Genomic DNA, 16630 nt, shown 5'->3' with positions numbered 1-16630 from the left:
TTCTGTACACTACAGAACGCGTTCAAGATCAGATTGCGTGGAAGTGGGACAGGAGAGGCAGTTTCTCAGCGGCTCAGAACCTAACCCAAACTTTTGGGGAGGAAGAAATGTTACCAATTGGGTGGCCTCTCCAGTCCATCTGTTCACATTTTTTGTAGGGATAAGTCTCACTTGTGAGTAGCCAGCACCAACCCTAGACAAACAGAATAGGCAGAACTTGTCTTTAGCTATTTCACACTTCTCTTTTCAAGTTAGAATAGAAATTCAAGCAAGGGTAGTATCAGGTGGTTCTGATGGACGATGTTTCCAGGCGTCCTCCGCTGGTGTGCGTTGTGTGTGTAGTTGCAGGCACGGCGGGCTGATGGGCAAGCAGCGCTGTGTGAAAAGGGAAGCGTGACACTTCCTCCAGGCCTTGCAATCAAAGATAGACTCCAACTTGATTGACTCTAAACCTACTTCCCACTTAATTAGGTAGGATCGGTGATCTTGGTAAAGAATAAAATAAAAGTACGGGTCTTCCCAGAAGGAGTTGTAGGAAATCTTCCCTAAACATAAATTAAGGCTTAGTGGGCACATTTCCATTGTTCCTTTTGAAGACTGGGTATATAGGCCCATTGTAACCGGTAGCACTCATAAGTAACAACTACCGTAATTAGAAACACACTACAAATACACAGGTGTCAGGAAAAATCCAGACCCTAGCTGTATTACATCATGAATTAATTCTGTTATATTACATCAGAATCATGGTCTCTCTGGGGGGGTCAGAAGATTTAATAACTTTGCCAAGTTGCCTGGGAAAAAAAACAGTGAAATCCTATGTCTTTTTGAAGATAAGTAAACTCTGCTGCCATCAGACCCTCCAGATTTGGAATGGGATAATGACTAATTTGACTGTGAAATCAGTACAGTAGAATTTTTAAAAACTGAAATGAAAAGTAAATTTGATCGCTGATTTGCCTGCGTGCCTCCCTAATAGCTTGTTTCTCAGTCTTCATTCATTTTGCTCAATCCACCTCTAATCTCAAACATGTTCTGCTGTGGCACAGCCTGTTCGGCCCCTGTCAGGCCTCTCAGTGGTTCTGTGTCCCTTGTACCCCTGACCTTCAAAACAATTATAGAGTAACCAGCTTGGTCTTGCCAGTATCTTAGAACCCTCGGGTTGCATGAAATAGGACTCAGCTCCAGCTAAACAAAAGAGAAGAATTTATTACAGACACACTTTGAATCAAGACATGCTTCTGGGCTCCAGGATGAACCTGGACAAGTGCCAGAAAGATGTCATGAAAGCGGGAAGTCAGCACTTCTTTGATTCTGCTTGTTTCCTGTCTCCTTCACCAGAATGCAGAGCGTCCGAAGGCTGGGCAAAGACTTTATTATGAGTGGGGGTTTTTGGTTTTGTTTTGTTTTTGTGAATTGGTTTCTCGACCTCTATATTCTTAGCACCTTAGACAAGTACTGAGCATCTGAATTCATATTGAGTGACTTTGCAGGACCCATTCTTACTTAAATTCGCAGAGACAGTAGAGCTTTGAAACCTTAATCTCCGTGGCCTTCTCCAGTTGCAGAAATTTACTGGCTGCTCTGTGGCTCTATCCTCAGCTTGTTGTCAGGGTGCACATGAATGATAACAGCACTAAGTCACTGATGGTGGATGAGCGGCAATTGGCCCGAGACGTTCTAGACAACCTTTTTGAGAAAACCCATTGTGACTGCAACGTAGACTGGTGTCTTTATGAAATATACACAGAACTGCAAATTGGTAAGTCCCATCCCCCATAATAGACTGCTCCAGAAACCTGTGGGTTTGCTTTATGATGGGTTTTGGTCTATTATTAAGAAGAATTTGGTTCAAGGCTATCAAGACTTGGCACAAATCACTCCCCTTATGTCAGATTCAGTGCTTGCCTCTTCATTTCTCTGTGGTGAAGAGACTCGGATTGTTGCAAGTGGCCACACCTTGGGGGAGGTCAGGATTATCTTTTTTTTCAAGATTTTATTTATTTATTTGACAGAGAGAGACACAGCGAGAGAGGGAACACAAGCAGGGGGAGTGGGAGAGGGAAAAGCAGGGAGCGGGGAGGGAGCCATCCAGGCACCCCAGGACTGAGCAGGGAGCCCGATGCGGGGCTCGATCCCAGGACCCCGGGGTCATGACCTGAGCCAAAGGCAGAGGCTTAACGACTGAGCCACCCAGGCCCCCCTGAGATGTCAGCATTATTATTGCCACTTCTCTGGTGGTTCCATAAGGAAAACAAAGTGACAGGATGATACCTCTTGCTGCATGCTTAGTAAATTGAGCAGATTGTGGGAGGGCCTGCGTATCTGCAGCTAATATCTCTTTAGCGTTTGCTTCTTTAAACTATAGCGTAACTCTGCCGTACATCAATGTTCATTTCTCCTCCACCATCCCCACTCACTTTGTCGACTTGACGAGGCTTAGCCCCAAAGAGCAAAAGACAGTTGGTAGAAATTAATGGAGTTTAAAAAAAAAAAAAAAAGTAAAAAAGCAATTAAAGAAATATTCTTGTTACTTCTCCTTGTCATTGTTAAGGTCACTCAGAACAGTTTTTTCTCTCAGGAGAGCTTGGTGGAATACAGAATTGCCTGCTTTAGAAGCTTTCAGTGAATTTTTTTTTTCTGAAGTAAAAGTTCTACACTGAAATCTCTTGAAATACTTTTTAACTCTCTGAGTCAAAGAGAGAAATGAAAGCCTTCCTTTATGTTTAGGTTTGGTTCAGATATGCATACATTGTTTTTAGAGTCTTCAGGGGTGATGTTTTAGAGCACATATCAGATGTCTCACAATTTCATTCAGAGTTGTTTGGCCAATTATTGCTTCATGGTCCTCCTTACGGATAGGATGTTTACCTCCATCTGGGACTATTTACAGTCAGAAATGCTAATAAGAAAAAAGTGCAGTGACTGGCCATTATCACGATATTGTATGTTCATCTGCCATGTTTTTTTTTTATGGCAAATAAGTTGACCTGATACTGAATAAGAAATGTAATAGGGGTGTTACAATATGACATCATGTAAGAATTAGGAATTTCTAAAAACCAATGAAAGGTTGGAAGCATTGTGTTTAACTCAGTACTAGCTTATTTCTCTGTTGGAAAGCCTAATGTTTTGGGTCCAAAAGAATGCTTTTTCTTGTTTCATCAGAAAGGATTTTTGAAGACCATGAAAATGTTGTTGAAGTCTTATCAGACTGGACAAGAGACACAGAAAATAAAGTGCTGTTTCTGGAGAAAGAGGAAAAATATGCTGTATTTAAAAACCCCCAGGTAAGATAACTTGTATATAGTTAAACCATATAAAGTATAGAGGATTTTTTTTTTTTTTTTTAGTGTCACCTGTATACTAACAAACATCATTTACTGTCTCACAAACTACTGCAAATGTATTTCTTTAAAAAAACACAAACCCAACTCTTAGGTCATATGTCAACTAATAGGCCCCTGAAGGATTTAGAAAGAAAAGAAACCCATTTGTTTCTTTGGATTCAGCATCCAAAGCATATCTGTCTGTTGACTAATCCTCTTCTTCTGTCCTTATTTCCATTTGGCTACATAAATTCAAGATACCTTGATGCACAAAGGGTCATTAATGCTTCGTGTTTTAAAGACACTCCTTTTTGCTGTTGTTAATATTTGGTGCTTATTGATGCTGGGATAACTAAAGAGAGCACCTAGAAAATGTACAGTTTATTGTGATTCAATTCTACAAACAGTCTACATAATAAAAAGCATTGTTCTCCATATCTGAAAAGGCTTCCCCCAAGTCATATGTACAAGGATGTCACAGGAGCATAGGCCTTTTCCCACTGAGGTCTCCAGCCAACCGTAGTTGCGTGAGGGTCATTAAGTCTTTTTCGGAAAGTCAAAGAATGTTAGACACAGACGAGATCATTGGGGACATCCAGACACCTTCATATTTTACAGGTTAAAAGAACTAAGTCCTGGGGTGCCTGAATGGCTCAGTCAGTTAAGTGGCCAACTTTTGCTTTTGGCTTGGGTCATGATCTCAGGGTCCTGGGATCGAGCCCTGTGTTGGGCTCCATGCTTAGGGGGTAGTCTGCTTGAGGATTCTCTGTCTCCCTCTTTTTCTACCCCTCCCCCTGTGCGCTCTCGCTCTCTCTAAAACAAATCAATCTTTAAAAAAAATAAGTCCCATATCACTAGAGGCAGAAATAGAAGGGTACTCTCAGCTTCCTCATGAGAAAATATTCTTTCCCTTGCACTGTGCTTTTTTCTAGAGTCACCTCTAGGTTTTGTGGTGGCTCACTGACAACAAAGCAATTAAAGATACTATTGTCTTTGACAAATAATGAACGGTAAAAGTACGGTTGACCCTTGAATAACACATTGGGGGTTCGGGGAGAGGTTAGGGGCATCAACCACCTATGCAGTTGAAAATCTGTGTATAACTTTTCACTCCCCAGAAACTTAATTACTAATAGCCCACTGTTGACTGGGAAGCCTTACCAATAACATAAACTGTTAATTAACACATATTTTGTATGTTATATGTCTTATATAATGTGTTCTGACAATAAAGTAAGGTAGGAAAAAAAATTATTAATAAAATCATAAGGAATAGAAAGTATGTTTATAGTCCTGTACTGTACTTATCAAAAAAAATCTGTGTATAAATGGACCTTGAGTTGTTCAGGGATCAACTACACAAAGTTTTCAAACCATAACTACCTTCAATGGCATGATTTAATGCCTGTTATTTAGGGTGCCATCTCAGCTTCTGTAACAAAGAGACTCCCCAAAATCAGTGGCTCAAACCAGCTAGAAGCTTAATTCTTCCTCACATACCAGTCCAGACATAGGGGGCTGTGCCGTCCTCAACACGTGGCTTCTATCTCTGGGCCCAGGGCAGCTATTTTCACCTGGCCATTTTCTAGTCCTTAGGGAGGGAAGAAAGAGCCAGGGAAGTGTACAACCAGATTTCTTACTAGAAAGACCTAGAAATGACACTTTTACTTCTGCTTCCATCCCATTAGCCAGCACTTAGTTACATGGTGATATTGAGCTACACAAGAAGCTGACAAAAGCAATCTCTATCTGAACAACCGTACACATAACTACAACTGGGAGTTACATTCAGAGTCCCCACCTTCTACAGTTCTTCCAGAAAGAAACACTCACATTGAGTCTATAAAAATGGTGCTCAAGAGTTGTGTAACATGGCCATAGTATTGTATTAACCAAGAGGAGGAGGAGGAAAATGGGTGTTAGTGGATCTGCAGCTTGTCGTGGCATCTAATGCATCAGCACACAAAACATAACTGCACACTATGAATGTTTACAAAGTGCACATCCCATTTAACTGCCACGCGTGTCAAGATAAATAGTATACCAGCAAGGGGGGCCTGGGTGGCTCAGTTGGTTAAGACACTACCTTCGGCTCAGGTCATGATCCTGGAGTCCCGGGATCGAGTCCCGCATCGGGCTCCCTGCTCGGCAGGGAGTCTGCTTCTCCCTCTCACCCTCCCCCCTCTCATGCTCTCTCTATCTCATTCTCTCTCTCAAATAAATAAATAAAATCTTTAAAAAAAAAAAAATAGTATACCAGCAGACTCACTATACCCTTCCCAGCCATTGATCCCCATTACCAAGATAATCATGATTCCAACCTCTCTGGCCTTGGTTTTTCTGGCTTTTGAACTTTACATAAAATGGAATCATCATTATTCTTTGGTGTTTACCTTCATTCATGTTGTTGCATATGGCAGTCCATAGTTTGTTCTTTTTCTTTGCCCTTTAGTATTCCGTTGTGTGATTGTACCAGAATAAGCTTATCTGTTGTATTATTGATGGACATTTGATTTTTTATCTAGTTCGAGGCTTTAACAAGTAATGCTGTTGAGAACATTCTCATACCTGTCTTTTGCTGAACATATGTAGACTTTTTTCTTGTATATATACTTATAAGTACAATTGCTGGATCACAGGTTATGCACATATTTAGCCTTAGGATAAAGTGCCAAGCAGTTTCCCAAAGTGATTGCATGATTTGCCTTCATTAGTATTGTATGAGAATTCCTGTTATTCCAAGTCCTTGCCAGCCCTTGGTGCTGCCATTAAAAAATAAATAAAATTAGTTATTCTGTGTGAATGTGTAGTGGTATCGCCTGTGGTTTTAAGTTGAATTTTCTATTGCCAAAGATTTGAGTACCTTTCCAAATGTTTATTATCCATGTAAATATCCATTTCTGTGAGGAGCCTGTTCAAGTCCTCTGCCATGATTCTCAGCCTCTCACCGGGGGCGGGGAGGGGATGTGGCTCTCAGAATGTCTCAGCGCCTCTTTATGGTTCCTTTCTCTTTTGGATCTTGGCCCCTTGAGTCCTGGTTGCCTCCATAGCTCTCCAAAGCCCTTTGCACAGATATATTTTAATCCAGCTTTTCTAGCTGTTTTTGTGGAGCTTTGGTCTGACTGCAAGCTACTCTATCATAGGAGGAAGCAGAAATCCTCCTGCTGAATTCTTCTGGATAATAATATGTTCTTAAGGGGCGCCTGGGTGGCTCAGTCGTTAAGCGTCTGCCTTCGGCTCAGGTCACGATCCCAGGGTCCTGGGATCGAGCCCCGCATCGGGCTCCCTGCTTGGCGGGAAGCCTGCTTCTCCCTCTCCCACTCCCCCTGCTTGTGTTCCCTCTCTCGCTGTGTCTCTCTCTGTCAAATAAATAAATAAAATATTTAAAAAAAAAAAACTATATAAGTATATTCTTCTAATTTACAATCACATTTAAAGACCATAATGGAAGTGGAAGCATTTTTGAAGTTGCTGATTTTAAGTATTTCCATTTTCTCAGTGTTTGGTTGCATAATCTATCTTCTGGTCAGTGCTCTGCATGAATAGCTACTTCAGCATGCTGACCTTAGGGCTCTTGCCTTGTTCTTGAAGTAGACTGTGACCATTCCCATGTTGATACCATGACTCCTAAAAGGGAGGCTTTGTAATTTTGAAATACCCACAGTCCCTTTGTAAAACCTGTATGCTGAGACCCTTTGATAGTTTTTAACAGGAACTTTTTTTTAAGTTTACACCAAAAGAATAACAAATCCTAGAGAGGAGTATTTCCGGAGGAAGTTTCTTATGGAAACAAAATCTGGAGATTCTTTTGTTTAATTGCCTTAGATTTTCTCCTCAAGCAGTATCTCAAGCAGTTAATTCAAAAATCCAAATCCATCCTGTATTTCATTTGGGTTGTTAGTTATTTTTAAACATAATTGTCAACATTTACACGTAGTGGCGAATCCCAGAACAGAGTAGTGCCTACTGATATCTGCTTCCACTCCCTAGTCTGGGCTACATCTGTGAGCCTACAGGCTTGATCTTTGGGCCCAGATGGATTAGGGTGCTGTCTAGGAACTCTTTCAAGGGTTAGTTAGAAACTGTGCACGAAGAACTAGTTTTAACCAGAAATTATAAAAGGAAAAGGCTAAGACTCTGAACAATTTATTTGTTCTTCTCAAAAGGTTTCAAAATATTGAATGTCTTTCCCAGGTTGACTTATATGATGAACCTTTAGTGGACTTCACTCCATTTGCTTGGCTTTAGCAAACGTTATGGAGTATCTGTTTACACGTGTAACCTGCGCTATTTATGGAGGATACAAAAATGAAGATCATCTTTGCTCTTCCAGCTTTAAGAGGAGAGCAGTGTAGGATGCAGACTGTGGCATGGTGCCATCTTAAGATGAAGTCCCAGTGCACAAAATGCTCCTGACAGTACAGAAGAGCTTTAGTGAAGGTGTATGCTGAGAAGTTTAGCTTTGTAATTACTCTATTAGTTCATAAAAACCCAAGGTTAGAAGGTCAGTGAAAGTAGGAACGGGGCAGTCAGTTAACCCCTCAGACCTCACCCTAAGGAAAAAATATCCTCCACACAGATGCAAAGAGAGAACAGCTCAAGGCAGACCACAGATTTTGCCTGTTGACAGTTACTGCCTACAGAACAATCTTGCCCTGATTTAGTATGAGTGAAGAGGAAAAACCAACATTGTGTTTATGACAAAATACTGCAGAACCGGACAGGAAATAGCATCTGAAAGACCTTCTAGACAATATATCAATACAATTAATGAACTGCAGGATTCAGAAGAAAATTGTAGAAAATTGTTATCTTCAGTAGAAGGCGGTCAGATATGGTCCAAATAAACCAAGTAGAAAGGGCAACTAAATAATAGTAAAAGAAAAGAGGATGGGAGGGAAAAAAAGGGAAGTGGGATCTGAAGGGGGACATGCACCCCGATTTTTATAATAGCTTTTTTTTTAATAGACTTTATTTTTTGGAGCAGTTTTCAGTTCACAGTAAAATTGAGAAAATTCCTATATACTCTCTACACATGCATAGCCTCCCCCAGTGTAAGCATCCTCCACCACAGTGGTGTATTTGTTACAATCAGTGAACCTACATTGACATGCCATTATCACCCAAGTCCACGGTGTACATTAGGGTTCACTCTTGGTGGTGTACAATAAGCTTTTTTAACATTTGGGAAATTTTACATTGTTCCTTGTTTTTCCCCATGAACTATTCCCATTCTGTTTTCTCCACAAAGATTTCTCCTACTATAATATATTTCTATGTTTCTAAGTCTCTTCTTGATCTCTCTCATACTTCTCTTCAGCAAATTGTTTATAAATTGATAAGTAATTTTTTATATCCTGTCATCATAAGGCACTTAAGTGTTAAGAAATTACACAATTGGTTAAAACAACTTAAAAACATTAAAATCATAAATATTGGTATTAAGCTTAAAAAAGAAAAATCTGGGGGGAAACATCTCTTAATGCGATAATAGATGAAACCTTTTTCCCCCTCTGATTTGTTCCAGGATAAAGGGATGAATGTTCAGTATCAATTATATTGCTGTTTTTCGTTTCTATAAAAGTTAAGTACTTTTTATAGATATCAGTGTGAAAAACCTTATTCCTATAAATAAGTGGATGAGAATAGAAGAGCTTTGTGAGAGCAATGCCATTCCGTTTCTTGAACTCCTTCCAAGTTATCTGTCACTGAGGGATCAATGATGCTTCTTTAAAAATTTTTTTTTTTAAGATTTTATTTATTTATTTGACAGAGAGAGAGACAGCGAGAGAGGGAACACAAGTAGGGGGAGAGGGAGAGGGAGAAGCAGGCTCTCTGCGGAGCAGGGAGCCCGATGTGGGGCTCGATCCCAGGACCCTGGGATTATGATCCGAGCCGAAGGCAGACACTTAACGACTGAGCCACCCAGGCACCCCAGTGACGCTTCTTTTAATACACCACCTGACAAGATGATTAGGTGCCTGCCTTCCATTGTGTAGAAGCAGAGTTAGAAACCACTTGACCTCCAAAAAGATTTGTTTTGAGTGGTGAGTCTTTCCCTCTCTCAACACCTGTGTTTCAAGTTGTCCCTTTGTTTGGAGCCTTTGAACTTCCCACCCAGGTCAGTAAGATTCGGTGTGCCTGTAAGGTGTGCCTTTCTCGTGTGAAGTGGGAAAAGGGCCTTCCGTTCTCAGGCAGGTCCACTTTAGAGAAGAGTACACATGGAAGTTGAGGATGTGGAACTTGATGCCCATGTACCCTTCAAGCGGCTTCAGTACACGCTCCAAAGGGGACGCAGTTTAAAGGCCCCTGGCCTTGAATGGTGGCTCCGGCTCCCCCAGAGTTAACTGTCTCCCTACTTCTGAATCTGTCACAACTACTCTAAAATGATGATTTGTGTCATTTTCATCTTCAACTCTCAGGAGGCTCAAAGAGAGTGGGTGCTACTGAACTTCTTGTCAACCAGTAAGGACACTTAGCTAACTATAGCCAGTGAAGTGTATATTGTAATGGGAACAGACTAGGAGACTCTGGGAGCCTCCAGCAGGAGGGTCTTCCAGTTCTTGGGGTCAGAGGCAGCCTTCCTGAGGAAGCAATGTTTCTGATGTTCACCAAGGGAATTGAGATGAGGGAGAGAGGCAGAGGGGGAGATTCTAAGCCATAGTGCAGGATTATCAAGGCCCAGAATCAAGATTGTATGCCATGTTCAAGGAGTAGAAAGGCCCACTGAGGCTGCTGTGGAGAACGCTGTGGGGACAGTGGTGTGCCCGGCCAGGTTGGTGGGCCTGCCACACTGTGCTGAGAGTTTTCAGCTTCATAAATATGGCATCTTCTGTTCAAGTTTGCCTTCTACAAAACTGCCTCTCCCTGGAAAGCATTCTCATGGAGTGGCCAAGACTGTGGATCCTAAAGTTGGATGGGTGGGATTTGAATCCTGATTCCATTGCTTTTTAGCCGTGGGCCCTTGAGCAAATCATTTAACTTCACCAAGTCTCTATTTTCTTGTCTGAAAATGGAGATAATTTGTTTTTAGAAGTGTGCGGGGAGAATTAAAGGCTATCATCCACACAAAGAGTAATAATTATCATTATTTTAGTTTGCTTCATTGTTGAGAACAGTCTGGAGAAGAGAAACAGTGGAGGCACGCAGGAGGGTGGTAGCCACTCTCCAGCGGTTGCTCTCAGATTAGGGTGATCACAGTGGAGCCAGACCAGACTTTGATCTAGGACAGCGGTGTTGTATAATCGCGGAAGTTTTGGGCAAGGACTCAAAGAAGTGTGAATAGGAGTCTAACCTCAGGCTACCTGAAGTTGTTCAGGACAAACTAAGGGGGTAAGGATTTAATCCCTAGGTTCCCCAGGATGCCAGGTATTTGCTCAAGATGCTCAAAACCAGCAAACATTTCTTGAGCATCTACATTGTCCTAGAATAAAGCCAGGGAAGAGACCGTAGGCAAGATACAAGGGCCTATCTGCCGGATGTAATGGACAGAAGGAGCAGAAGCATCTAGGAACTAGTGTGAAAATAAAAACAGCAACCAGCATTCTTTAGGAAGTGAGGTCCATGCAGAGGACAAATGAGTGACATGGGGACATTCTGCTTGGCTGTGTGCCTGGGGGCATGGGGTCAGTAGCCAGTGAAGTATAGCCAGCATACTGTGGGCTGAGGAAGGGTATTTAGCACTGTATCCTAAGCACTGAGACAAAGTTGTCAGAGATGGGGACCTGTTCTAGCCCAGGTTCCAGGGTGTAGACTTTAAAGGCTGTAGGCTGATGGGCAGGAAAACCCAGGATGAGGAAGGGGAGATGTCATGTTCTACTCATTAACAACTGTGGCTGTTCTATAACTGAGAAAGTTTCCCAAGGTTTCAAATGTCCCAGAAAATTAAGCATCTTCTCAAAGAGAAAGAGTCTGAAGAAATTCTTTTATATTTCTATTTTGCATTTCAAGTAGGCCTGATGACTAGAAGAAGAGAATAAAAAGGATGGGGTGGGAGGCAATGTGGAATCCCACAGGGAATGGAGGACAGGCCTCTGTGCAAGCCCACCCCCAATATTTATTAGGGCCCGGGGCAAGAGTAGATTGAAGGCTTATATACCATATATCTATATATTTAAAGTTCTAAATCAAGTCAATAAGCAGTTAAATGTGTTCTATCTTCTTACCTTAATGCCTTCATAATGACCTAAAAGTTTGGACTTAGTATTCTTAGATTTCTTTGAGTTCTGTGCAAGGTGGTATCTTGGAGCTGCTCATGGCCTACCTCTAGACTTCCCCCCCCCGCCCCACCCATCCCATCCATCCTGCACCATGGGAGCCTTGCATGCATGATGTGGATGATCCAGCCCAGAGAGTAGGCTCCAGACAACCCATCACTCCCCTGCAACGAGCTGCCCCTTGGCCGCCCTCTGGCCTAGGATGTACACACTAACAGTGCCATCTACCCTTGGGAGGATGGATATAGGGCAGAGTCTCAGAGCCATTTGGGCAGGGAATTCCAAGGGTCTGGGTTTGTAGAGTGTGGACTGAAATGTAGGGGGATCATTGGCTCCAAGTGGGCATATCCTTTTAGCCCCTCAGACTTGTCGCCCTGTGAGTAGGGGAGTGGCTGGGTGAAGGTTAGAGCAGAGACCCTCTAAAGAGTGGAGTCAGGGCAGGGGCCCCTCTTGCCCAGGTGGTACTGTTTCTTTTGGGTAAAGTGGGTTAGGACACCTACTCTCTCTTTTTTTTTTTAAGATTTTTTAATTTATTTATTGGAGAGAGAGAGAGCATGCGTGCAAGAGGGAGGAGTAGAGGGAGAGGGAGAAGCAGATGCCCCGCTGAGCAGACAGCCGGACGCAGGGCTCGATCCCAGACCCTGAGATCATGACCTGGGCTGAAGGCAGACACTTAACCCACTGAGCCACCCAGGAGCACCGGGACACTTACTATCCTAATAAAAGCAACTTTATTTAAAAAGCAGCTTAGTTTCTCAGCCTGGTTGTCGTTAGAAAAGTTCCTCTTCCCAGTTGATTGGAAGCACAGGGTTGTCTGCTATTCCTAAATAAGGCCTGCTGTTGAAGTGGAAGTCAGCTGCAACCTGAAGAGTTTTGTTTCCCAGGGTCATGCCAACACAAAGTCCCACTATGCAGAGACCAGTGATGTTGCCTGGAAACCAGAAGAGAGGTGTAAGGACTGAGGAGTGTGTCTGGAGGTAGAGAAGCTCTGCAGTATTAACATTAGCCATTCTTCTTGCTGGGAGCCTGAACAATCTGTTTTTCAAAGAAGGTACTGGCGAATCAGTTAATATGAGGTGGCTTGCTTAGTGAATTTCTTTTTATCTCTTTTAGTAACATATTTTATTTTTCTGACTTCAAAAATAACATCAACTTATTGTAAGGGAAAAAAGTTGACAAACAGAAGAAATGAAATTTAAATTATCCGTAATCCTGCACTCCAACGATGATCGTTGTTGATATTTTAGGCAATGTTCATTCCATCATCTGTTCTGTTCCTTAACTGAAATTTGGTGGTGGTTGTGGTTCAGTGATGGCTGCAAGAGTGAGGAACAGAGAGAGAAACATAACTTCATTCTGCCCCTCAGGTGCAGAAGGGTGCCAGCCACTGAGGGAGAAAATTAACATGGTGGAATGATCATGGCATCTTTCCGCCATTCCTTTCCACCCTCCCTCTCCCACCAAGGTTCATCTTTGACCATCCAGGACCAGGCCCAGCAGGAGGAACTCTTACAGTAATCACATTTCTGGTCTCCAATGTGGTTCCTATGTTAAAGGAAAGTCTACCCTTGGCTTCAGTGCCCTAGATCCACTCACCAGCCAGGGTGGGCGTGTGTATCAGTCAGTGTTCAGTGCATAAAAACAACCTCCGAATCCCAGGGGCTTACAGTCACAGACATTTCCTCTCTCCTGGGTCATCATCCTTGGTTCCAGAATGTGAGTCAGGTCTTGTCTCTCACTGTCCTCAAACCAGTAGCTCCCTGTGACACATGCTTCTCACAGTGAATGGCAAGAGTACAGGGGGTTGTGTGGAGACACATGACACAGCCTCTCAAGTCCTCTGCTCAGAATCGATGCCCTTCCACCCACATTCTTGTTCTGCCAAAGCAAGTCACGTGGCTGAGCCCAACACAAGTGGGGCAAGGACAGGAATTCCACCCATGGTAGGCGAAGGCACCGCTCCGTCACTTGATGACGGGCCCCGAGTGTATTCGGACATGGGGAGAAGAGAAGAATTGGCAGGGAGAGTCTGGTCTTCAGCTGTGCTGCATTAGTCCCCAGCCGTAGCCAGACTGGTGGCTCGAAGATACCCAGGCTTTAACTACCTCCAGGCCTTTGTACATGCTTCTCTTCCTGCCTCAAATGTTTTCCTCATTCCTTTTCCCTATCTGAATATGGAACATCTTCCAGGCCTAGTTCAAACTTTGACCCCCTCTGCAAAGCCTTCCTTGACCATTTCAGCCTACAGTGATTGTCTTCCTTTCTGAAAACCTATAGAAATGGCTCATTTTGAATTTATGCAGTGTCTCATGTAGCTCCCCATCTATAGATCATAGCCATCTATTTATACATATCTTCTCAATGAGACAGAAAAAGATTCTCAGGAACAGGGGTATTTTACATGTAGAGGGTTCTCACAGATCTTTATTCATGGACTGATAACTGCTTGGTTTGCTCTTAATTCCAAGAAGGTGGTATTTTAAAAGTAATGTATTTTTAAAATATATTTTAAAAAGTAATGCTCTGTTTCTTTGCTTTTCAGCTGCCTCCGAATCTTGCATTTTCAGCTGTGAGAAAAGGGAGCAAGCTGTAACTGAAAGTCTCATTTCCCATTTTAAAGTTCTCTTATTGTTCAGCTCAGATTGCCCACAGCTCCATGTGTAACAGATAATGAGTTCACTCTTGAGCTCTGCTGCTTGCTGCAGAGCAGCCCAAACTGAGTTGGCTGACCACCCGACTGATGAAAAGTTCTGACCCAAGGGCGATCAGTCCGTTCTAAGGACTAAGCTCCCTGAACTCCAGCTCTGGTTTACTTTGTGTTTTTTCCATTTTCTTTAAAACGAAAACAGTATAGCACCATCACTTGGAGGGGGAAAAAACTTATTCTGAAGCTGAAAAAGTGAGAGGGGTCTCAGAGAAAATCTCAGAGGAAGACACAACTGCAGATCCTGACCCTTTGGGATATCCTCATAAAATGAGGCCCTTCACAGTTTAGAAAGGCTTTTCCCTTACCTGTCCCTGCAGGTGCTCTCCTTTTCCCAGATGACGATGAAAAGCGCATGCTACAGGGTTTCCTCATTCGTGTTCTCTGCTCATTCTTTCATACATAATTCACATTTCCAGGACTCTCCAGCGAGGGGTACTTGGGAGCAGCACTCTGCATTCACTCTTATGACTGCTTGTTGTTTTTTATTTTGGCAAAATATACATAAGATGGAATTTACCACTGTAATCATTTTTAAGTATAGTTCAGTGGCATTAAGTGCATCTACACTGTTGTGGATCTGGGTTCTCTCCTATGGTATTTAGAGCATTTTAATGCTGAGAAAAAAATAGGAAAAACTCAAAGCTCTGGCACTGATTGGATTTTGGCCAATCACCTAATCCTTCTGCTTCCTTATCTGTAAAATAGTAATATGCATATGTTACGCGGTTCTTGTAAGTGAGACCTTGGCGCAGAGTTCTGGCAGGTGGTATATGTTACCTGTTATGGTTAGTCATGGTCTTCAAACCAAACCTGTAAAATTAAAATGGTTTCGGAACCCTAGATGATAATCACACTAATTCATGATATACTATCCTTTCAAATAAGTAAAAGTTAAAAGTCTTGAAAAACATATTAAAAGATAATTCAATAAGAATTATCAGAGTAATTGTACTTGATTTATTTCCCTTATTTAAGCTGGCAAATCACCATTTTTAGGCATCCTGTTTCTCGGAAATATCCTAATTTTGCACATTTTATTTGCCTGCACTTTGTTTCCTTCCCCTCTGTCCAGTACACTGTTTTTTAAAAATATTTATTTACTTACTTATTAAGTTTTAATTTTAATTCTAGTATAGTTAACACACAGTGTTACATTATCAGGTGTATAATATAGTGATTCAGTAATCCCATACGTTACCCGGTGCTCATCACAAGAGCCCTCCTTAATCCCCATCACCTATTTCACCTATCCCCCACCCACCTCCCCTCTGGTAACCATCAGATTGTTCTCTGTAGTTGAAGAGTCTGTTTCTTGGTTTGTCTCTCTCTTTTTATTTTCCTTTGCTTGTTTGTTTTGTTTCTTAAATTCTAGCTATGAGTGAAATCATATGGTATCTGTCTTTCTCTGACTACTTCACTTAGCATATTCTCTAGCTCCATCCATGTCATTGCAAATGCATGATTTCATTATTTTTATGGCTGAATAATATTCCTTTGTATCTATATACCACATCTTCTTTATCCATTTATCTATCAATGGGCACTTGGGCTGCTTTTAAACTTGGGTATTGTAAATAATGCTGCAGTAAGTATAGGGATGCATGTATCCCTTTGAATTCATGTTTTTGTATTTTTGGATAAATACCCAGTAGTGCAATTACTGGATCACAGGGTAGTTATATTTTTAACTTTTTGAGGAACCTCTGCACTGTTTTCCAGAGTGGCTGCACCAGTTTGCATTCCCACCAACAGTGCATGAGGGTTCCCTTTTCTCCACATCCTTGCCAACACCTTTTGTTTCTTGTGTTGTTCATCTTAGCCATTCTGACATGTGTAAGGTGATAGCTCATTGTAGTTTTAATTTGTATTTTTCTGATGATGAGTGATGTTGAGCATCTTTTCATGTGTCTGTTGACCATCTGCAGTACACTCTGTTCTTAAAATTCAGTGTCAATAAAAATCATGCAGGAAGCATGTTGGAATGCAGATTTCCAGGCCCCATCCCAGAGATTCCAGTTCAGTAGGTGGTGATCCCAGGAACATGCATTTTGCTGAGTATCAACCTAGTCTGGGGAATCACACTTGGAGAAACACTCTTATAATATAAATAAACATTTGTGTCTAAATCCAGGAGGGTCCTTATTTTAGTTACTATGCTCCAGAGATACATGTTCTAGTTTTAATTCATTTTTTTCATGCATTATTTTACAAAACTACATTTACACATAAAAATCTTCAGTGTTTTAATTATGACAGTGGTCACTCATAATAATCATTTTGTATATTGATACCTCAGCTGTAGTGGCTATGTGAAGATTAACCCTTGGATGCTCATGATTTTCTGGAAACTTATTCATTTAACATTTAGTTTCAGCCAT

General features: G+C 41.8%; 1 protein-coding gene across 2 annotated transcripts in view; it reads left to right on the top strand.

Annotated features, from left to right (window-relative positions):
• The window catches only part of APBB1IP (amyloid beta precursor protein binding family B member 1 interacting protein), a 115813-nt gene that overhangs the window by 60573 nt on the left and 38610 nt on the right, over positions 1 to 16630 (top strand). For both annotated transcript variants that reach the window (XM_081820758.1, XM_081820757.1), the window contains exons 6-7: positions 1603 to 1762; positions 3169 to 3290. In XM_081820758.1, the coding sequence (XP_081676884.1) occupies positions 1603 to 1762; positions 3169 to 3290 (282 nt within the window). The remainder of the gene's footprint in view (positions 1 to 1602; positions 1763 to 3168; positions 3291 to 16630) is intronic.

This window comes from Leptonychotes weddellii, chromosome 5 (genome assembly GCF_054177405.1).
Source record: "Leptonychotes weddellii isolate Sample4059 chromosome 5, ASM5417740v2, whole genome shotgun sequence".
NCBI lineage: Eukaryota > Metazoa > Chordata > Mammalia > Carnivora > Phocidae > Leptonychotes > Leptonychotes weddellii.
Note: the sequence above shows the minus strand (reverse complement) of the source record. Positions and strands in the feature narration are given on the sequence as shown.